Source organism: Perca flavescens, chromosome 16 (assembly GCF_004354835.1).
Source record: "Perca flavescens isolate YP-PL-M2 chromosome 16, PFLA_1.0, whole genome shotgun sequence".
In the NCBI taxonomy this organism is placed as follows: Eukaryota; Metazoa; Chordata; class Actinopteri; order Perciformes; family Percidae; genus Perca; species Perca flavescens.
In genome coordinates this window covers 29,235,954-29,259,416 of record NC_041346.1, presented here as the reverse complement: position 1 = coordinate 29,259,416, position 23,463 = coordinate 29,235,954, and the positions used below count along the sequence as shown (strand labels likewise).

The 23,463-nt window shown below is 43.2% G+C and overlaps 1 protein-coding gene across 4 annotated transcripts in view; it reads left to right on the top strand.

Moving 5' to 3' along the window:
- sez6l (seizure related 6 homolog (mouse)-like) overlaps positions 1-23,463 on the top strand; it is a 131,703-nt gene that overhangs the window by 96,509 nt on the left and 11,731 nt on the right. For all 4 annotated transcript variants that reach the window (XM_028602333.1, XM_028602334.1, XM_028602330.1 and 1 more), the window contains exons 12-14: positions 3,829-4,025; positions 19,660-19,854; positions 21,435-21,626. In XM_028602333.1, coding sequence (XP_028458134.1) covers positions 3,829-4,025; positions 19,660-19,854; positions 21,435-21,626 — 584 coding nt within the window. The remainder of the gene's footprint in view (positions 1-3,828; positions 4,026-19,659; positions 19,855-21,434; positions 21,627-23,463) is intronic.

Sequence of the window (23,463 nt, the reverse complement as noted above, 5' to 3'; positions counted from 1 at the left end):
CATACACACACACACACACAGTGACACAGACACACACAGTCACACACATACAGTCACACACACACTTGCACGCACACACACAGACACACACATGCACGCACGCACACATACACACACACACGCACGCACACAGACACACGCACACGCAGTCACACACAGTCGCACGCACGCACGCACACACACATACACACACACACACACGCACACACACACACACACACACACACACACACACACACACACAGTCACACAGACACACACAGTCACACGCACACACACACACACACAGTCACACACACACTTGCACGCACACACACAAACACACACATGCACGCACACACACACACATACACACACACACACACAAATGCACGCACACACAGACACACGCACACACAGTCACACACACGCACACACACATACACACACACACGCACGCACACACAGACACAGTCACACAGACACACAGTCACACGCACACATGCACACACACACACACAGTCACACGCACACGCTCGCACACACACACACAGACTTGTAAACATCAAAACTCCTGCTGGATTCTCAATGGAGAACCGAGTGTTATCATTAGAAGTGTGTACGCGGGGAGTGTGGAGGCCCAGTGAGAGGTCCAGCACCCCGTCTGGTGATAGTATTTCTCTGTTCCGGCTCAAACTGAAATATTAAATTCATAACTTGACACAGATAGACAGCATGCTGTTGAGACTGTTCTGCCCTGATGCTGTTGGATTGAATCTTTTGTCTTCCCCCTGCGTTCATATCTCTATGAATACTTCATGTAAAGCCAGTATGTGTAGAAGTTTTATTTTGTTCAAAGAGACAGTCCCCCCTAAAATACATATTTTTCCTCTTACCCGTAGTGCTGTTGATCAGTCTAGATAGTTTCGAAGTGAGTAGCTCGGCTTGTGGCGCTCAAAGTGCTAAAGAAATACTTGAAAAAACTGTCTCTTTCCATGCCTGCACAATCCCACATGCGCAAGATGCTAAGTTTTACGAGGATTTGCGACTATGCACGATCTGTTCCGCACTTCCGGTCGTGATTGTAGCAGTCTGCCGTTAGCCTCCACCGGGAAGCTAACATTAGTTTAGCTAACAGCTAATTCGGCTAACCGCTAGCTGACAGCTTGAGTCAGTCTAAAATAAGGTTAACTCAAGCTAAACACTGGGTAAAAGCAGGCTACAGCTACATTAAGACTTTTTACAGTAATAACAATAAAGACAAGTATTCATTGATTGTATTTTAAATGAGCACAAGTAAAGTAGAACTGACGTAACCGCTGTTGTATATTTTAACGGTTATTTTCAGGTTTTATTTTGAGGGGCTTTTTAAACAGTCCCCCCAGAAAAACGCGATTATGCGATCGCATTAATTCAAGGCATAATCAGCCAAAGTCCGCATATTTATGCGGGGTCGCATTTTTTCCCAATATGCCGCACTTTCGCCGCATAAATTGCCGATTTCCACGCAAAATACGCGGGGCTTGCATGATTTCATAATCCCCGCATTTTCGTTGCAAAAAAGTCACATATATCAAGTTCCCGCAATTTCATCGCACAGACAGACAGACAGACATTTATTGATCCTTTCGGAAATTCATCTTGCACCACACAGCTCATCAAAAAGGAAAACAACAGACCATAAACAACAGACAACAACAAGACCACCAACCCCTCCCTCCTCCCCACACCCCCCCAATACACAATCTACACATCATACATACAAGAATAGCAAAGTGCAATGTCATCTATCAACAGAAAGGTGCATCATCATCAGTGGCGTTTTAACATATTCCATCCCATTTTTTAAGAAAACGTGCCGCATAATCAAGGATTTTTGCCCCGCAACAATCACAAAAAAACTCAATTTTTCTGAAAGGACTGATTTAAAGTGTCAAAAGTATTAATGATACGTCCGGTGATGGTCACTCCGGTGATTATTTAGTACAAAAAAATATGTTTCAACGCACGCGTGATACAAATAGTGTCGGGGAAACCGTCACGTTTTCTACTACGTGTTTATGAGCATGTCGGATCGTGCAGGCAGCACAGATTGCGGCCTGCCCCCCCCTTGTATTTGGATACACACTTGAAATGAAAACAAGTTAAATTAATAATGACTGATGATTTTATTTAGCAGAATTACATTGTGTTGTTCTATCCTATCCAATATTTTCTATATTTTTAAGCAGATTTTCTCTGCTGTATTCTTAAAAAAATGCCCCCCCTGACTGATTATTGGTCGCCCCTGCACGACCTTAACCGAAAGTGAAGTAACCTTTTGATTTGACCTCAAACCACCATCTTTTTCTAAACTAACTAGTTATTGTGCCAAGGTTTCAATATCACCAGCGCTGTCCTTTTTAAAATAATGTTTTCTTCATTCTACATTGAATAATGTTTGATGTGGTATGAAATGGGTCTGACACGTTTAGCTACACTCCCCAGCAAGCACTAATCCCATTACATACGTCAGTCCTTTGGTAGATTTATGTCGTATTGTATTTACAGATAAATCAATTTTTCCCAAAAGCCTTGCAAAGTGAATCTTCTGCAGCACTGTGAAAACAAGCGTCTCCACAGGACGTTGTTCCCGCCTGTGGCCATCAAACTATATAACTCCTCTCTCTGAGTGTTACACAGGGGTCAGCCTAATGGTCCCACAGCCCTATGGTCCCACAGCCCAATGGTCCCACAGCCCTATGGTCCCACAGCCCTATGGTCCCACAGCCCTATGGTCCCACATCCCTATGGTCCCACATCCCTATGGTCCCACAGCCCTATGGTCCCACAGCCCTATGGTCCCACAGCCCTATGGTCCCACATCCCTATGGTCCCACAGCCCTATGGTACCACAGCCTTATGTTCTCACAGCCCAATGGTCCCACAGCCCTATGGTCCCACAGCCTTATGTTCTCACAGCCCAATGGTCCCACAGCCCTATGGTCCCACAGCCCAATGGTCCCACAGCCCAATGGTCCCACAGCCCAATGGTCTCACAGCCCTATGGTACCACAGCCCTATGGTACCACAGCCTTATGTTCCCGCAGCCCTATGGTACCACAGCCCAATGGTCCCACAGCCCTATGTTCCCACATTTCTAATATGTTTCTTAAAATTAGGCCCTATGTTCCCACAGCTCTATGTTTCCACATTTCTAGGACATTTTCAAAATTAGGTCTTGTGTTCCTACATTTCCCTTCAATTTAAGCCCTATCCTCCCACAACATTTTTTAAGGTTAGGGGGATAAAATCTGATACAAACTCATGAAAAAGGCACTGTGGGAACATAGGGCCTAATTAAAAAAAAAAATCTTAGAAATGTGGGAACATAGGCACGCTCCCTGTTACACGCTTAGCGTGTCAAAACTGGACTCGCGGCACGTGTTTCCACATCACATCTCAATATTCTTGGACAATTTTGTAGAATAATTACTTGGTGCAATAATTCATCAGTTACATGTGCAATAGTCTACAACATTTAATTTCCCGGGATTGCTCAAGTGCATGTGTACATTCAAAACAACTTTTAAACGTACACACGTTCCACCTCCTGCGATATCTACTACTACTTCTGCAATATCTGTTATTATTCACTGCTGCTACTTATATTTACACTGTACTTACTGTATGTTCGTACTGTATTAATGTTGGGGGGTGTGGTCTTGATGTTACTTTATACACTTATTGGCGCGATCTTTATTTTTATTTTTTTTACCTTTTGAATTTGACTTTGAGCAACTTCAACTAAACAATTATCTTGAATGGATCAATAAAGTCTTCTGCTTCTGATTCCCTCTCCGTCCTCAGACTGAACATCAGTGACAGCGACATGTTGACCATCACCGACGGCGACGAGGTCACGGCTCGCATCCTGGGCCGGTACGTCGGGGGAAGCGGCCCCTTCAAGCTCTCGTCCACCACCCCCGACCTGACGGTCACCTTCCACTCAGACCCAGCGGGGCTCGTCTTCGGCAAGGGAGAGGGCTTTATCATCAACTACATGGGTGAGAGCTCAAACAACAACCCAGTTCAGATTTAAAACCACATTCAGAACAACAGAGGGTGGACAATGAAGTCTATCTACCTATCTATCTAGCTGTCTATATGTCTGTCTGTCTGTCTGTCTATCTTTTTCTATCTATATCTACCTATATATCTATCTACCTATCTATCTATCTACCTCTATATCTATCTATCTACCTATATATCTATCTATCTACCTATATATCTATCTACCTATTTCTTTCTATCTATCTATCTACCTATTTCTATCTATCTATCTACCTCTATAGCTATCTACCTCTATCGATCGATCGCTCTATCGATCGATCGCTCTATCGATCGATCGATCGTTCGATCGATCGTTCGATCGCTCTTATCGATCGTTCGATCAATCTATCTAGCGTTCTATCTATCTATCTAGCTAGCGTTCTATCTATCTAGCGTTCTATCTATCTATCTAGCTAGCGTTCTATCTAGCGTTCTATCTATCTAGCTAGCGTTCTATCTAGCGTTCTATCTATCTAGCTAGCGTTCTATCTAGCGTTCTATCTATCTAGCTAGCGTTCTATCTAGCGTTCTATCTATCTATCTAGCGTTCTATCTATCTAGCTAGCGTTCTATCTATCTAGCTAGCGTTCTATCTAGCGTTCTATCTATCTATCTAGCGTTCTATCTATCTAGCGTTCTATCTATCTAACGTTCTATCTAGCTAGCGTTCTATCTATCTATCTAGCGTTCTATCTATCTAGCTAGCGTTCTATCTAGCGTTCTATCTATCTAGCTAGCGTTCTATCTATCTAGCTAGCGTTCTATCTAGCGTTCTATCTAGCTAGCGTTCTATCTATCTAGCGTTCTATCTATCTATCTAACGTTCTATCTATCTAGCGTTCTATCTATCTATCTAGCGTTCTATCTATCTAGCTAGCGTTCTATCTAGCGTTCTATCTATCTAGCTAGCGTTCTATCTATCTAGCTAGGGTTCTATCTATCTAGCTAGCGTTCTATCTAGCGTTCTATCTATCTAGCTAGCGTTCTATCTAGCGTTCTATCTATCTAGCTAGCGTTCTATCTATCTAGCTAGCGTTCTATCTAGCGTTCTATCTATCTATCTAGCGTTCTATCTATCTAGCTAGCGTTCTATCTATCTAGCGTTCTATCTATCTAGCTAGCGTTCTATCTAGCGTTCTATCTATCTAGCTAGTGTTCTATCTATCTAGCGTTCTATCTATCTAGCTAGCGTTCTATCTAGCGTTCTATCTATCTATCTAGCGTTCTATCTATCTAGCTAGCGTTCTATCTATCTAGCGTTCTATCTATCTAGCTAGTGTTCTATCTATCTAGCGTTCTATCTATCTAGCTAGCGTTCTATCTAGCGTTCTATCTATCTAGTTAGCGTTCTATCTATCTAGCTATCGTTCTATCTATCTAGCTAGCTAGCTAGCGTTCTATCTACCGTTCTATCTATCTATCTAGCATTCTATCTATCTAGCTAGCGTTCTATCTATCTAGCTAGCTAGCTAGCGTTCTATCTACCGTTCTATCTACCTACCTATATATCGTTCTATCTACCTGTCTGTCTGTCTGTCATTGGTCAAATAAAACAGCAGAACACAGAAACACTTAAGTAAAGTAAAAGTATCTTAAATGTGTACTTAAGTACAGTTAAGGGTCAACGGGGAGGGGGGGGGGGGATTATAACTTGGGGGTCCAGGAGATTTGGGGCATCAAACACTTCATTGCCTACATACATGGTGAACTTTACTGCAACAATTTGAACGGAGGAAAGCTTTTTTTTGCTTGCAGGTAGGTAGGTACATACTTTATTCATCCCGAGGTAAATTGTAGGCATCCAGTAGCTTAGACAACCATCAACAATTTGTGAAGTGATTACAAAGGTCTGGTATGGACTGACCATGTGATGCAATGACCATGATGAGGTGCTATATGGTAGTGTGTGCAGTGGTGGTAGTGCAAAAGAGAACAGTGCAGGGATTGAACAGTGCAGTAGATTATTATTAAATATTAACAGAACAATGTATAACAGAGAATAAGTTATAAGATGTAGATGTTATGACCACAGTCCAGATTGTGTAGGACATAACATGGAATCGAGACCGCCAACCAGCTATAATGTTTTACAACAGTTACAATTTTTCATTCATCATTATAAGAAGATATTTGGGATCGGGGGGGTTGTAACTAACCTGACTCCGCCAGATGGATCGCTTCACATTTGCTCGGGCATGTCATCTGGGAACTTTCCGTTGGAGAACTTTTGGCAAGGGGCGAAAATCCTGGTTAGCTGATTGGATGAACCATCTGTCTATCACCTATGTTGGTGATAGACGGGCCAAATCAACCAATCAGATCCAAGAAGCGTATGAAAATACAACCCCAAGCCCGCCCCTGCTGCTGCAGGCAAAGCATAGCTCGTTAGCTCAGCAAGCAAGCAACATGTCGGTAAAGGAGATTTGCCGTTTGTGTAACGAGAATTTAGGAATAAAAGGCCCCATTTCAGGTTCCCGGACCGCTGTCTGAAAATCCTGGTTAGCTGATTGGATAAACCATCTGTCTATCACCACCTAACCCACCTCAAAACCAACGCTGATTGGTCGGTCGTTTGGCTAACGGCTCCAAATTTTCTCTACCTCAAGATGCCAGACTGATCTGCGAGTGGAAAACTGGGGCTCGCCAGATCAGGTCGGTCTCACGAGGCTAGGTTGTAACCCCTCACACCCTGCGTAAATGAAGCCAATGATTACAGTAGAGGGACACAGACAGGCTCTAACACATTGGCTGTGTCTCAAACCGCACCCTTCTGTCAGTACACTGCTAATGGTCACTGACCACTTCCTGCCGTAGAGCCCACTTTGGATGGTCAGTGTCGTCCCAAAAGGACCACTTACGTTAAAACACTTACCGGAAATGACGAGCGGTCGGCTCGGCTCGCCGCCTCTGAAAATCTGACGAAAATCTCTTAAACTGACCTTTGTTGATCTGAAATGAAGACAGATTCAGCAACTGCGCGGCCGATTTCTCTCTTAAAATGTTTTCAGAAACACGTTTCGGTGAACTATTTTCGTAAAATATGAGATCGTATTCTGATTATGATATCGGTTGTGAAATCCGGGAGAAGCCAGACCCATGTGACGCGTTGGTCCAATCAGCTGCCCGGTCGACCTCCTTGGTCCCTCCCCTTTCCGCTGCGTAGTCAAGATGTAGTGTTCATTGTTCCACACTGAACTTTTTGACTGTTTTTAGGGGGTCATCCGGGTACTTTCAGTGCTCTGACTTTTTGCATCATCTGCACTATATACTTAAAACTAAGTGCTTGAAGTGGGCAAGTACAGCCCGGTCTCATGGCAGTTAGGGTAAATGTGACGTTATTGTAATCTATATGTGTTCGCGGAGACGTTTTTGTCGGTTTTTACGTGGCGGACAACACGAAAATATGAAGTAATGTATTTCAATGGGAAGCATATTTTGTGGCCACAGCACGAAAATGGTAGGGAGTAATATAAAAAGCAGAAAATCCGCATAGGGAGTTTGGTCGGGGTGGTGGATGGGCCAAACAACATAGGACTTTCACCCGGGCGAGCATTTAAGGCGCCCTTTCCCGTAAGGTTTTTTCTAAACCCATCCTCGGCCATCCCATTTTTGTAGCGCATCCCCATGCGGGCCGCCTCGCGGGCGCCTCCCGGCTTATGGAGCGACCTTTTCGGCCGCCTCTCGGCATGCTTTCCCCGAGAAAATAACGTGACATTTACACGTAAAAAACGAGAAAAATAACGTGACATTTACACGTAAAAAACGAGAAAAATAACGTGACATTTACACGTAAAAAACTAGAAAAATAATGTGACATTTACACGTAAAAAACGAGAAAAACGTCTCTGTGATCACGAGAAAAATAACGTGAGATTTACACGTAAAAAACGAGAAAAACGTCTCCGTGAACACGTATCAATAGATTAAAGGTTCCATGACATGGTGCTCTTTGGATGCTTTTATATAGACCTTAGTGGTCCCCTAATACTGTATCTTAAGTCTCTTTTATATAGACCTTAGTGGTCCCCTAATACTGTATCTTAAGTCTCTTTTATATAGACCTTAGTGGTCCCCTAATACTGTATCTGAAGTCTCTTTTATATAGACCTTAGTGGTCCCCTAATACTGTATCTTAAGTCTCTTTTATATAGACCTTAGTGGTCCCCTAATACTGTATCTGAAGTCTCTTTTATATAGACCTTAGTGGTCCCCTAATACTGTATCTGAAGTCTCTTTTATATAGACCTTAGTGGTCCCCTAATACTGTATCTGAAGTCTCTTTTATATAGACCTTAGTGGTCCTCTAATACTGTATCTGAAGTCTTTTATATAGACCTTAGTGGTCCCCTAATACTGTATCTGAAGTCTCTTTTATATAGACCTTAGTGGTCCCCTAATACTGTATCTGAAGTCTCTTTCCTGAAATTCAGCCTTGGTGCAGAATTACAGCCACTAGAGCCAGTCCCACAATGAGCTTTCCTTAGGATGTGCAATTTCTATGTCCGTAGCTATTGAGGAGGAGAGAGGGGATGGGGGGGGACTGCCACTTTGCTCGTTTGAAAGCCATGATGTCTCTCTCATGGGTGGGCCAAATTCTCTGGGCGGGCAAAGCAGAGAAAGGGGAGGTAACCTTGCTCCTTATGACCTCATAAGGAGAAGATTCCTGATTGGTCCATCTGAGATTTCATTTTCTCAAAGGCAGAGCAGGATACCCAGGGCTCAGTTTACACCTATCACGATTTTAAGCCAATTAGGGACCATAGGCAAGCTGGGGGAACTCATATTAATGTTAAAAAACCTCATAAAGTGAAATTTTCATGCCATGGGAACATTAAGAATAACGTTGACATTTACACAAACTGCCGTGAGACTGGGTTGGCAAGCAAGCGCTCTGAGCCGCAGCCTTTGTCTCGGCTTGATCGGTTCCAGTGATTCTGTGTTTTTCTTGCGATTTACTGACAAACATAAAAATAGGGATTAAAGAATAATGCCAGCTTCATCCTTTTATTCACCTTCATTCATTCCCGTTTTCCCGTTCGGTTTCATTCAGCCTTTTCTCCTCCAACTGTCGACTCCATTTCCCCCCCCTTCCGTTTTCCTCTCCTCTTTATTTGTCTTTCCTTTCATTTCCCTCTGCCCTTATTCAATCACGTCCTATTTGTTGCACCGTCTCACAGCGGCTCTCATCTGCACACACGCCCAGAGTTTACCAAGCAGCCAAATATGCCCCCCAAAATATGCCCCCCTTTACACACAGCGCTCCCCACATCCAACACCTGAGTCCAATTTAGAGACACACACTGTCCAATTTACTTGTCACCCTCGGGACCTCGGGACAACACACATGTTTTCCCAGAGGAGTAAATCAAGTAGACACAGCGTAGATACGTAGGCTACTCTCTTTGATTATGTGTGTGTGTGTGTGTGTGTGTGTGTGTGTGTGTGTGTGTGTGTGTGTGTGCATGAGTGTGTGTGTGTGTGTGTGTGTGCATGAGTGTGTGTGTGTGTGTGTGTGTGTGTGTGTGTGTGTGTGTGTGTGTGTATGTTTCTGTGAGTGCGCGAATGTGTGTGAGTGCGTGTGTGTGTGTGTGGGGGAGTGCATGAGTGTGTGTGTGTGTGCGCATGAATGCGTGTGTGTGTGAGTGCATGAGTGTGTGTGTGTGTGTGTGTGTGTGTGTGTGTGAGTGCATGAGTGCGTGTGTGCAAATGTGTGTCTGTGCTTGAATGTGTGTGTCTGTGTGAGTGTGTGTGAGTGCATGAGTGTGTGTGTGTGTGTGTGTGTGTGTGTGTGTGTGTGTGTGTGTGTGTGTGTGTGTGTGTGTGCGTGCGTGCGTGCGTGCGTGCGTGCGTGCGTGCGTGCGTGTGTGTGTGTGTGTGTGCGCGTGAATAAATTACCCACCACACATGTTCAGCCAGCATGGAGGAAGAGAACTGAGTCAACAGAGAATGAATAATTGATCCAGGAACTCCAACTTACACATTCCCTGTAGGCCTATTATATTATATAGTACAGTGTAATGCTATACAGCACGCTGCCCGATCCATCATCAGACAGACATATGCAGACATCAGTCCCAACAGAAGGTAATCTCCAGGCTTGGCAATGCTTTTTTCCTCTTTTTAGTTTAGTTTAGCTGAGTTTTTCTGCCATTTGTAACTTACAACATTCAATGCACTAGTAAAAAATAATAAATAAACATAACATATTGCTTTTACTTGCCAAAAAATACTAAAATGAAAAGATATACGAGAAACAAAACGGGACCGAAAAGTTGTAGGCTGAAGCTTGAGCTAATACACCTTCTACAGTAACAGGAATTAATAGTTTTCATTCATACAAAAAAGAAAGTAACAAAGTAAGTAAAGACACTAATGGTGCTTACCCACTGCTAGTACCAGCTCAATTAACCGTTAAAAATATTCTCTGATGTCAGCTTGTTAAATGTGAATATGTTCTAGTCTCTTCTCCCCTCTGGGACAGTAACCTGAATATCTTTGAGTTGTGGACAGAGCAAGACATTTGAGGATGTCATCTTGGGCTTTTTGTTGGAAACACTGGTCCACATTTTTCACAATTTTCTGACATTTTTTTGACCAAAACAACTCATCCATTCATTCAGGAAATAATCGACAGATTCCTCGACATCAATGAAAACTTGTTGTATTAATGTTGTGTATTTTTTCTTGGCAGAGTGGATCCTGGAGGTGGTTTTGTTGTGTTCTTCCTCTGTTCTCGGCTATTATTCACTTGAGACATTTGAATTAACAGAGCAGCAAATGTGCCTGTAAATGCATGAATAAAAAGGGGAAAAAACATAAACCGTCTGTGCGGGAACATAACCGTAATCTTCAGCTGATTCAACTGCAGTAAACTGCTTCTCGGCAGGCAATTTCGGCAATGTACAAAACCAAAAATATAAACTCAGTGAGATTCCTTGACAATAAAACTAACCATTCAAATAATGAGTTCTTTCTAATGAGTTCAGAACATTTGTAATACAAAAGATTATTGTCATAATGTCAGGAATCAACCAGGGAAAGTTCATGGTATTAGTTCAAATGTTTACCTTATTCACCTTAAGTGTCTTGGCTTTTTAACCTGGACCCTATGTTCCCGATGTTTTTGTGTCTGGTACGTCTAGTAGTTCCGCGTTTCGCTATGATGACACACATACAAGCACGCACACCGTGAAAACCCAACAAGTCCTCCAAACCATGCGACGATATGGGTTGTTTGTTTCTACCCACTAATACGACCCCTAGGAGCGTTTTAACGTAAATGTTGCGATCTTAAAGGGGAACTATGCAGTTTTTTTTTAGCTTAATTTACCTTAAAGGAACACACCGACTTACTGGGAATTTAGCTTATTCACCATAACCCCCAGAGTTAGACAAGTCGATACATATCCTTCTCATCTCCATGCATGCTGTAATGCTGTCTGACGGCCCCAGCAGCATCAGGCCAGCACAGAACATGCAGGTAATGGTTCCAGTAATCCTACTGCTCCCAATAAGTGACAAAATAACGCCAACGTGTTCCTATTTACATGTTGTGATTTATAGAGTCACAGCGTGTACAAAAAACAACGTAACATGAGACACAGCCATCTTCTAACTGTAAACAAACCGGGAACTATATTCTCAGGTGGAAGAATATAGTACTTGGGCGGAGTGATATGCTCGCAGCAAGCCTGTCTGAGAATTTAGTTCCTGGTTTGTTTACTGTTAGAAGATGGCTGTGTCTCATGTTACGTGGTTTTTTGTACACGCTATGACTATACAAATCACAACATGTAAATAGGAACATGTTGGAGTTATTTTGTCACTTTTGTCACAATTGGGAGCAGTAAGCTAGTTGGAACCAGTTACCTGCAGGATCTGTGCTGGGCTAAGCTAATGCTGGAACCGTCAGACAGCGTTACAGCACGCATGGAGATGAGAAGGGTATGTATCGACTTGTCTTACTCTGGGGGTTACGGTGAATAAGCTAAATTCCCAATAAGTCGGCGTGTTCCTTTAACTGAACAGCTTCGGAGTCATTGGAATGGTTATATGACTTTTTTCGGGTTGAATGGTGGTTGTCTCGCTGTCCAAACTGCCTGTGAGCTTCTCCTGTACTATACGGTAATACCTCTACTGTGTGACAGTAAGTCTCGTGGTTATGACACAATCGTTAGCCTATTTTTATAAAAGCGTCTGCTACGGAGCCATAACGTGAGGTACAAGGTGATGGAGCCTTTTATACATTGTCGTGTTTCTTTAGAAAATAAACAACGGCCAAATAGAGTCTTTAAACGCTTCAGATGTAAAGTTATTCTCTGTCAAAGTGACGTCAAAATGAATGGGAGTCAATGGGATGCTAACGGGAGGTGATGGCTAGGTAGCATCAAAATGGCGCCATAGGAGCTATGCGTTCTGAAGCGAAGCTTACCCCCTTGATTCTTCCTCACCTTACTTCCAGCTTTGCCCCCGTCAGAACTACTACGATCACTAGAGGGCGCCGCCACTATAAACGTAAATATAGGGCGTAATTGCTTCTTGAACAAACAACCTATGGGAGCGTTTTCAGGGAGGACAGTCTCTCCATTTCACCAGTGGCTGTTTTTGCCTACCAGCTTACTAAAAAAAACTAACTTGGTTCTTAGATTTTGTGGAAATGAAACTAAACAGACATAAGACTTTTTATTTTTAATCATGCTGACAACTCCGGATTTTTTTTCTCCTTGATCAATTCTGAGAGCAGAGTTGTCTGTGGCTGTGGGTGTTATTACATTTGACTGGGAGATCTAAATCCTAATGCTTGTAGAGACAAAAAAAGGTTTTGTGCCAGGCACTTTGAATCAAAGATGAGACGAATCATTGATTGAAAAAGATCTTCAGAAGGATCAAGAGACTGCTGCTGCGTGTCTGTAATCGGTCCATGCTGCTGTGAGGCCTTCTCAGATACAGCATGAGAAGCTTACACATGAATCGGGCCGCTGTAAGTTTTTCCATTTTATAAAGCCAAAAAGTTTTCCGCCAATGAAAACGCACATTAATTGGAAGCATCTAGTTTACTCCAAGTTTGATATTTTTGGTTCTAATGAGTCCGTGTAATGCAAGAGATTCATTAGGAGTCTTTGGTGTTTGTCCACCTGAAAAATATCTATAGTAAGGTCTTTAACCATATTGTAGTTACCATGCCCAGCTGTTGCAGAAAGCATTTTAATTGCATATAATCTGAGTTTTTTGCACTTTTGCGTTTTTGTCTGGTGATAGGTTTGCTAATAGTCCGGAGTTCACCTTTCTCACGCGTATCACACAGCAGGAGATTTGTCCACGCCAGACACTACTTCCTGGAAAAACCTCTCTTTGGTTTAGGCGAGCGGTGGCAGCAGATTACCGGCAGAAGCTCCCGAATCTAGTCGTCCCTCCAGTTAGACATTTTCGTTACGCATCTCCCTTGGATGTTCGGTTTGGTGGCAGCAGCATGATAGAAACGTCATCGACAAGCCAACTCGCTTGCTGTGAATTCTCCGGACTGTAGACCTTTTCCACGGCAGACACATGTTCACTTGTCATAGTAGGAAAAGCACAGCTGAAAGTCATACACTTAACGATGGCTCAATTCCATCAAGTGTCCCAGTAAGCTATTTCAGTGAGTCAGCATGAACAATACCAGGACCTCTCCTAAGTGGAATGCAGCCATCATTAATGGTTTAATACCAGGGTCTCTCCTAAGTGGAATGCAGCCATCATTAATGGTTTAATACCAGGGTCTCTCCTAAGTGGAATGCAGCCATCATTAATGGTTTAATACCAGGGTCTCTCCTAAGTGGAATGCAGCCATCATTAATGGTTTAATACCAGGGTCTCTCCTAAGTGGAATGCAGCCATCATTAATGGTTTAATACCAGGGTCTCTCCTAAGTGGAATGCAGCCATCATTAATGGTTTAATACCAGAGTCTCTCCTAAGTGGAATGCAGCCATCAGTAATGGTTTAATACCAGGACCTCTCCTAAGTGGAATGCAGCCATCATTAATGGTTTAATACCAGGACCTCTCCTAAGTGGAATGCAGCCATTAGTAATGGTTTAATACCAGGACCTCTCCTAAGTGGAATGCAGCCATCATTAATGGTTTAATACCAGGACCTCTCCTAAGTGGAATGCAGCCATTAGTAATGGTTTAATACCAGGACCTCTCCTAAGTGGAATGCAGCCATTAGTAATGGTTTAATACCAGGGCCAGATGGATATGCCGAGCAAATGCGAAGCGATCCATCTGGTGGAGTCAGGTTATGTCAACATGTCTGCTGTGAAAAAGGTCTATCGCACACAACACAATATATGTATTCGGGAGCTGGCGGGGTAAAGACCGTTTGATGTCCGCTCCAACTGATTCAGACATTTGTGTTCTCACATACAGCTCCTCCGTCTAACGTTTAGATAAGTCCAGGACTGCAGCGCATGTGTGATAGGGGATTTAATGTCAGCAGACGACAGATCTGGCAGAAATTTAGCAGGTTCCAAAATTAGTTTGGGGGCGACTTAGTCCATTTAGTGTCTGCCTGGCTTAATGTGCACTTATGTGTCCCTGACCACATCCACAAATGCCTCGTTCCATTTATCTTATATTTTAAACCATCCACTTGTGGTATCAAGTGCCAGTCTGGGACTTTTTGGGACCATAATGTTTGCTGGTTTGAATTATCGGACTCCGCAGGAAATAAACTGTGCCAGAAGCGAATGGGAAAGGCATTCTGTTTCATCGTTGTTGATGAAAAGAAGTTAAGTTATCCCCTCGTCTCTCCAGTTAGACATTTTCGATGTATATAAAAGAGACTTCAGATACAGTATTAGGGGACCACTAAGGTCTATATAAAAGAGACTTCAGATACAGTATTAGGTGACCACTAAGGTCTATATAAAAGAGACTTCAGATACAGTATTAGGGGACCACTAAGGTCTATATAAAAGAGACTTCAGATACAGTATTAGAGGACCACTTAGGCCTAAAAGAGACTTCAGATACAGTATTAGGGGACCACTAAGGTCTATATAAAAGAGACTTCAGATACAGTATTAGAGGACCACTTAGGCCTAAAAGAGACTTCAGATACAGTTTTAGGGTACCACTAAGGTCTATATAAAAGAGACTTCAGATACAGTATTAGGGGACCACTAAGGCCTAAAAGAGACTTCAGATACAGTATTAGGGGACCACTAAGGCCTAAAAGAGACTTCAGATACAGTTTTAGGGGACCGCTAAGGTCTATATAAAAGAGATTTCAGATACAGTATTAGGGGACCACTAAGGTCTATATAAAAGAGACTTCAGATACAGTATTAGGGGACCACTAAGGTCTATATAAAAGAGACTTCAGATACAGTATTAGGGGACCACTAAGATCTATATAAAAGAGACTTCAGATACAGTATTAGGGGACCACTAAGGTCTATATAAAAGAGACTTCAGATACAGTATTAGGGGACCACTAAGGTCTATATAAAAGATACTTCAGATACAGTATTAGGGGACCACTAAGGTCTATATAAAAGAGACTTCAGATACAGTATTAGGGGACCACTAAGGTCTATATAAAAGAGACTTCAGATACAGTATTAGAGGACCACTTAGGCCTAAAAGAGACTTCAGATACAGTTTTAGGGTACCACTAAGGTCTATATAAAAGACTTCAGATACAGTATTAGGGGACCACTAAGGCCTAAAAGAGACTTCAGATACAGTATTAGGGAACCACTAAGGCCTAAAAGAGACTTCAGATACAGTTTTAGGGGACCACTAAGGTCTATATAAAAGAGACTTCAGATACAGTATTAGGGGACCACTAAGATCTATATAAAAGAGACTTCAGATACAGTATTAGGGGACCACTAAGGTCTATATAAAAGAGACTTCAGATACAGTATTAGGGGACCACTAAGGTCTATGTAAAAGAGACTTCAGATACAGTATTAGGGGACCACTAAGGTTTATATAAAGGAGACTTCAGATACAGTATTAGGGGACCACTAAGGTCTATATAAAAGAGACTTCAGATACAGTATTAGGGGACCACTAAGGTCTATATAAAAGAGACTTCAGATACAGTATTAGGGGACCACTAAGGTCTATATAAAAGAGACTTCAGATACAGTATTAGGGGACCACTAAGGTCTATATAAAAGAGACTTCAGATACAGTATTAGAGGACCACTTAGGCCTAAAAGAGACTTCAGATACAGTTTTAGGGTACCACTAAGGTCTGTATAAAAGAGACTTCAGATACAGTATTAGGGGACCACTAAGGCCTAAAAGAGACTTCAGATACAGTATTAGGGGACCACTAAGGCCTAAAAGAGACTTCAGATACAGTTTTAGGGGACCACTAAGGTCTATATAAAAGAGACTTCAGATACAGTATTAGGGGACCACTAAGATCTATATAAAAGAGACTTCAGATACAGTATTAGGGGACCACTAAGGTCTATATAAAAGAGACTTCAGATACAGTATTAGGGGACCACTAAGGTCTATATAAAAGAGACTTCAGATACAGTATTAGGGGACCACTAAGGTCTATGTAAAAGAGACTTCAGATACAGTATTAGGGGACCACTAAGGTCTATATAAAAGAGACTTCAGATACAGTATTAGGGGACCACTAAGGTTACAAAAAAATCTCTGACAGCACATAACAAATATTTAAAAAACAAAATAGTTTTCTGTAGCAGATGGACACAGCTGTGACAGATAACTGACAGCTTGTGATAATTTTTACTGCGGGCGGTTTCAGTGGGAGTCTGATTTAAAACTGACTCCAAACGGCAGCTTCAGAGGCAAAACTGTTCTCGTCTGATATTTGAAAACCGTCCAACGCAGATACAATCCATCATTCTGTCACACGGTCAAGTAGTCGCACAATAAGTCCATCAATCTTCTGTGCTGCGAGGGATCCTTCCTCACAGAGTGCATGTGCCAGCGTCACGTCTAAATCAAATCTGTGTTGTTTTCTTCTTGCCCGTTGATACTGTGGAGGAGGGAACGCTTCACTGGAGATGAACTTGAAACACGAGCAACGCCGATATCATAAAGGAGCTATTAGGCCATTATCACACTTGGCGTTTTTTTTTTTTTTGGCAAGAAAAAGTTGACAAGGGTGCTCATGAAGCTCAGCGCAAATTCTTTCAGGAAGACGTCATTAACCCAATCACTACACTTTCTTCTTAAATCAAATCAGCTGTTTAGAAGCGATACTTTCAGTTAAACCAATCAGACTGGGCCACGAAATTCAAGGGCCAATCACAGCCTCACAACTCTGCTGTTCTCTACCCCTTTCAAAATATTATTAATTCGATGGAGTCTAATCTCCAAAAGACTTTGGACATTTTATCATGCAGTTGTACAATAAATATTTTTGCATATCTGCAAACGAAGTCACTCCTGATTGAATTGTAGTTAACAATAAAAAAAAGCAGCTACTGCAACGGTATCCCAAAATGTGCTATGTGGAGCATTGTTAGATAAAACAAATAGACCTCAACAGTCCCGCCCACAGCCGACTCTGGAAGTAAGAATACAATGCAACTTCTCCATTTGACAATTGGAGTATAAGCCATGAAATCGTAACCGTCGATGGTAGACCTAAAACCAGCTGCGACATGACTCCGTGATTGGATATGCTCACATAAGCTGCTTTCTGACCAAGTAGTTACAGGAACGTAGTTTTAGGAAAAGTCCGCTTCTAAGCAGAACTACTCTTCCCCCAAAACAGGTTTTACCATTTGGAAATTCACACTGGCCAAGTGGTCATAGTAACTATAGCCGGCTGTCTCCTCACTTCATGGAGCTTCTCAACACAGAAAACTTTGAAGCAAATTGTCAATTCGGCATAAATTTTCGCAAGACTGCCTATATTCAAAATCTAAACAGTTCATTTCTCACCTAAAACGTTGTCAGTAGTGAATTTAGTGACGAATAAGATGGCGAAAATTGTTAAAATTGTCCCATTGTTGGTCTGTCTGTACCGGAAACCCGAGCCTCGTTGCTGAAAAGGGAACAGCGGAAAGACCCTGCTGCCCTGAAGTAGGAGCTGAAAGTTACAGGACCTGTGGCCAGAGGAACTTAAAAATCCCCAAATTGTTCCAGTCGGAACACGAGAACAAGAAGAGTTCTAGGATCTGCAAAAAATCCCTCGTATCAGGAATCCAAAAGTTCATGCGGCACCAACCTTGTTTTGAGATAAATGTCTTTTATTCGCGATGTCTTGGATAAGTACTTCATTACCCACAATCCTAAGCGTAACAGCAACGTCTCTGATTTGCCCAACTCGTTGTTACCATAGAAACGTTTACCGTACCCGCGAAAAGCGCGAACGGCTAGAGCGAGCTTCTGCCATTGAAGTCTGTGATGGTTTACGTACACGGTCTTTGCTTTTTTTTTGTTTGTTGCTGTTTTCAAAATGTTTTTGTGCGCTTAATCAAATGTTTTATGGTCACCATTCATCTCGTAGCTGGTTGGCACGGTTCCAGACTTAAAACTCTATATATAAGCAATTCTTAAAACGTCAATGAATGCTGCGTTATTGACTTTAGACCAGGTTTTTGTGGGTTAATGGTGCAATCACTTCCCCGCTGCCTCAAGATAGAAATACGCACCTGAACACACCTCCCTGTAAGACCAGCACGCCCAGAATGCACCTGAAAACACCTCCCTGTAAGACCAGCACGCCCCAGAATGCACCTGAACACACCTCCCTGTAAGACCAGCACGCCCAGAATGCACCTGAAAACACCTCCCTGTAAGACCAGCACGCCCCAGAATGCACCTGAACACACCTCCCTGTAAGACCAGCACGCCCCAGAATGCACCTGAACACACCTCCCTGTAAGACCAGCACGCCCAGAATGCACCTGAAAACACCTCCCTGTAAGACCAGCACGCCCCAGAATGCACCTGAACACACCTCCCTGTAAGACCAGCACGCCCCAGAATGCACCTGAACACACCTCCCTGTAAGACCAGCACGCCCCAGAATGCACCTGAACACACCTCCCTGTAAGACCAGCACGCCCCAGAATGCACCTGAACACACCTCCCTGTAAGACCAGCACGCCCCCAGAATGCACCTGAACACACCTCCCTGTAAGACCAGCACGAATGCCCAGAATGCACCTGAACACACCTCCCTGTAAGACCAGCACGCCCAGAATGCACCTGAACACACCTCCCTGTAAGACCAGCACGCCCAGAATGCACCTGAACACACCTCCCTGTAAGACCAGCACGCCCAGAATGCACCTGAACACACCTCCCTGTAAGACCAGCACGCCCAGAATGCACCTGAACACACCTCCCTGTAAGACCAGCACGCCCAGAATGCACCTGAACACACCTCCCTGTAAGACCAGCACGCCCAGAATGCACCTGAACACACCTCCCTGTAAGACCAGCACGCCCAGAATGCACCTGAACACACCTCCCTGTAAGACCAGCACGCCCATGGGCCACAGATGGGCGCAGGTACATTCGACGCGGGCGCTGGACAGGAAACCACGTGTGAACATGGCTTTAATCAACCGTTTCTTTGTTTTGTTTTTACTCAGAGGTGTCCCGAAATGACTCCTGTCCAGACCTGCCTGAGATCCAGAACGGCTGGAAGACCACATCCCACATTGCGCTGGTGCGCGGGGCTCGGATCACCTACCAGTGCGACCCCGGCTATGACCTGGTGGGGCGGGAGACCCTCACCTGTCAGTTAGACCTCTCCTGGAGCTCCCAGCCGCCGTTCTGTGAAAAGAGTCAGTTCCACTTGTATTTATACAATATATCGTATTTATATATATTTGTGTGTGTTTTTTGATGCCTATAATCAACATTTCCAACCGCACTTGAAATCAGCTTAATTTCACATAGAAAGGGTGAAAAAGAAAAGAGATGAAGCGACTGAGGAAACGGTGATATTTCCCGTTTACTGTTACGGGACACTCACGCCTCTCAAAAATAACATGGATGGTTCCATACAACACTCTTGAATGATTGAATTGTGGGTGTTTTATTCAATTTTATAGAATCTGTTTTCTTCCCAGACCACAGATGTGATACAGATGTGCTGCCATTAAAAAAAAAAAGACAATAAAAAAAGTTTTATATAAGTATATCAGACTGAACATTGACATCTGTTAAAGTAGGATATGTGAGAATCCATCAGCAAACAGTACGTTCCTCTGATCTTTACTATTACTCAAAATAATTCATAATGTGCACTTTTTCAACTCCAAAATTAGGTATAATTTCATGTAAATGAGGTTAATGGACCATGAATTTAAAGCTTTAGTGCGTGACTTTTTGATATTAATGAGCGTCCGTTACATTCAAGCCGTTGCTCCAAAGCTAATTAAGACTATCAGCTCCACACAGCTCTCTCTGGATCTCTCAGTGGGACTATGTTCAGAAGATAATTTCTGAAGAATCCATCATGTTTCAAAACTTTACGCTTTATAAACAGGCAAAACAGACCGGGTTAATTTTAAATCCTGGAGGACAACAAGTGCAACTTGACCTCCGTTATAGATTACAATACTTTTGAAATCTACCAGACTAACTATGCATGGTGTGTTTAATATATATTAAACACACCATGCAGACTATTTTACTTTTATCTAGCTATCAAAATAATAAGTTTGGATGGTATGAATGTCTATTGGCCCTAACTTGCACCCAGGGCAGCGCAGCGCAAAGCCCGACACAACTGTCTTTGCTAGTTGACTGACCCAGTTGCCAATTTCCCGTCCAGCGCCCATGCCGTTTAAATAGCAAATGCACCTGCACCCCATGGGCGTGCTGGTCTTACAGGGAGGTGTGTTCAAGTGCATTCTGGGCATATTGCTATCTTGAGGCAGCGGGAAGTGATCGTTCCATTGACCAACAAAAAGCAGCAGCACACAGACATGCAGAAGATTACAAATACAAATATTACAATGTGAAATAATATATAATCTGCTCGCACGCTTTCACTTCACTTTCTTCTCCTGAAAATCTCTCCTCCCTGCTCAGCAAATCCTCCATCATAACAGCAATGCTCCAAGGTCCAAACGCACCTGGTTTTTAAAGGGAATGGGAGCTGATCTCTGATTGGTTGATTGCATGTTACGCCCAAAACACACCTCTGATTAATGAAGACACTAAGTACAACCATTTAGAACGAGGCCCCTGGCACACAGACCTTTTTTTCCGCCGTTAAACTACCAAAAGGGGATTCCTACACGCCCTAAACACACCTGCACCAGGTTTTTTTTTCACACCGTGCACTTAGATCGTTAAAAATAGGGCTCCCAAATGTGCCTGTTTTTTCATACTGTATATTCCTCCCTTTTCTCAGTCATGTACTGCTCAGATCCTGGCCACGTGGAGCACTCCACCAGGTCTCTGTCCGACCCCAAACTCCTGGTGGGGTCGACCATTCAGTACAGCTGCAAGCCCGGCTTCATCCTGCAGGGCGGCGCCACCGTTACCTGCTACGGCCGCGAGCCGGGGACCCCCGTGTGGACGTCTCGACTCCCTCACTGCGTTTGTGAGTATCAGTGTGGGTTTCTAGTGCAAACAAAAGACAAAACACGTGGAAAAAAAGCTGGTAAACTCGTTGGCTGGAACGGTCCCATGGTTTACAGCAGAGACAGTTTAGAACCAAGTTGACCCAACTCAGGGTAGTGTCCTGTCTCTGCGTCCCGTGGGCTTTTTAGGAGACTAGCGGCAGGTCCTCCTGAGTGTGTTTGATTCCAAAGGGAGAAGTGAATGTGAAGTAGGGCTGGGCGATACAGAGCTAATCAAATATCAGATACTCTTGACCAAATACCTAGATGACGATATTGCGACGATATTGTATGGTTGACTATTGGTGCTTTAACAAAATGTTATTTACACAATGAGATTTTTGATAAATAATCTCCAGAAAAGACTTAATGACTTAGTGGGTAAAGGTGAATAAGAGAACAGTTACAACAGTCTGGTAAGTTCAGAAATTTACATCACTTTACTGTAATGCAGCCTTTAAAACCAGGAAAAGGCAACACTTACCATATTACGATATCCAAAATCTAAGACGATACTCATATTGCGATATCGATATATTGCCCAGCCCTAACGTGAACACAGATTATGAGCAATTAATTCGCCCAATAATCCCCAAAGTAGATATCGGACCCATTTTTCACAAGCCACATATCTCCAGAACATTGACACTAAAATGGCATTTTTCAGACGGACACATCGGGAGAAAATGGACTTAGTTTGAGATCTGTTTCTGTCTTCAGTTAAAATACTAAAGACAGTTTTTTCATCGTGCAGTCTAATTGACAGAATTGTTTTTGGGGCTTTTCTGCCTTTAATCGACAGGACAGCTAGGTGAGAAAGGGGAGAGAGAGAGAGGGGGGGAAGACATGCAGGAAATAATCACAGGTCGGACTCAAACCCTGGACCTCTGCGTCGAGGCATAAGTCTCGAAGAATATGTGCGCCTGCTCGCTCCCGCCGAGCCAACCCGGCCACGAAATGATTTGATGTACCTCGTAGTTGTAATTTTCTGCAGCAGAAATCTTCCGTTTGGCCTGCTACTGCTTCTCAATTTCTGATGGAGTCTGGATCAACGGAAGTACATTTCCAGGATCAAAAGCCTGACATCCGGCGCGTAGCTCACGCCACGGTTACCGTTCTCAAAATCCCCTCGCTATGGTAAAAAAAAAAATATACAAAACTGGATTGTGCAACAAGGCAGGCCTGTTTGGTTCTTTTGGGGAATGATTTGATGAAACGGCATTTCCTCTCTAACTGTGACGTTTTTTGGGAGCGATTGGTGGGATTGCTGTGGACGAAGTACACACGGAGATCCACTGGTAAGAGCCAATGAGGTTTAACCATGTATCAGCTAATTTAAATAGCTCACGTTACTGTATTGCGTGAACTGTTAACTTCATGTAATATTATATGTGGCATTTTTCTTTTGCGGGGCGCAAATGTTGCACCAAATCAACTTCCTTCCAGAGACTATTTAGCAGAGCCACCGTCACTGCGTCCCGAGCTCAGCGCCACCCGAGACGATTGTGATTGGTTTAAAGAAATTCAAACAACCCAGAGAGTTTTTTTTTTTTTTTTTTTTGTCCTCCTATCCCAGAATGCATCTGTGGTGTAGCCAGACCTTCCCCCACAGCGCTGTGGAGAAAGGTCTGGCCATGCGAGATTAAAGGTTCCAAACGGGCCGTCATGTTCGGGTCCGTTTCGAAAATCCGGGAGCGGACCGACCACGAGCCTTCGTCCAATCAGGTGCAGCCATGGCGTTTGTAGGAGGGTGTAGACTGTTTTCTTTGACTCTCAGTGATCATTGAAGAGAAACTCATAACTGCTACTCAAAAAAAC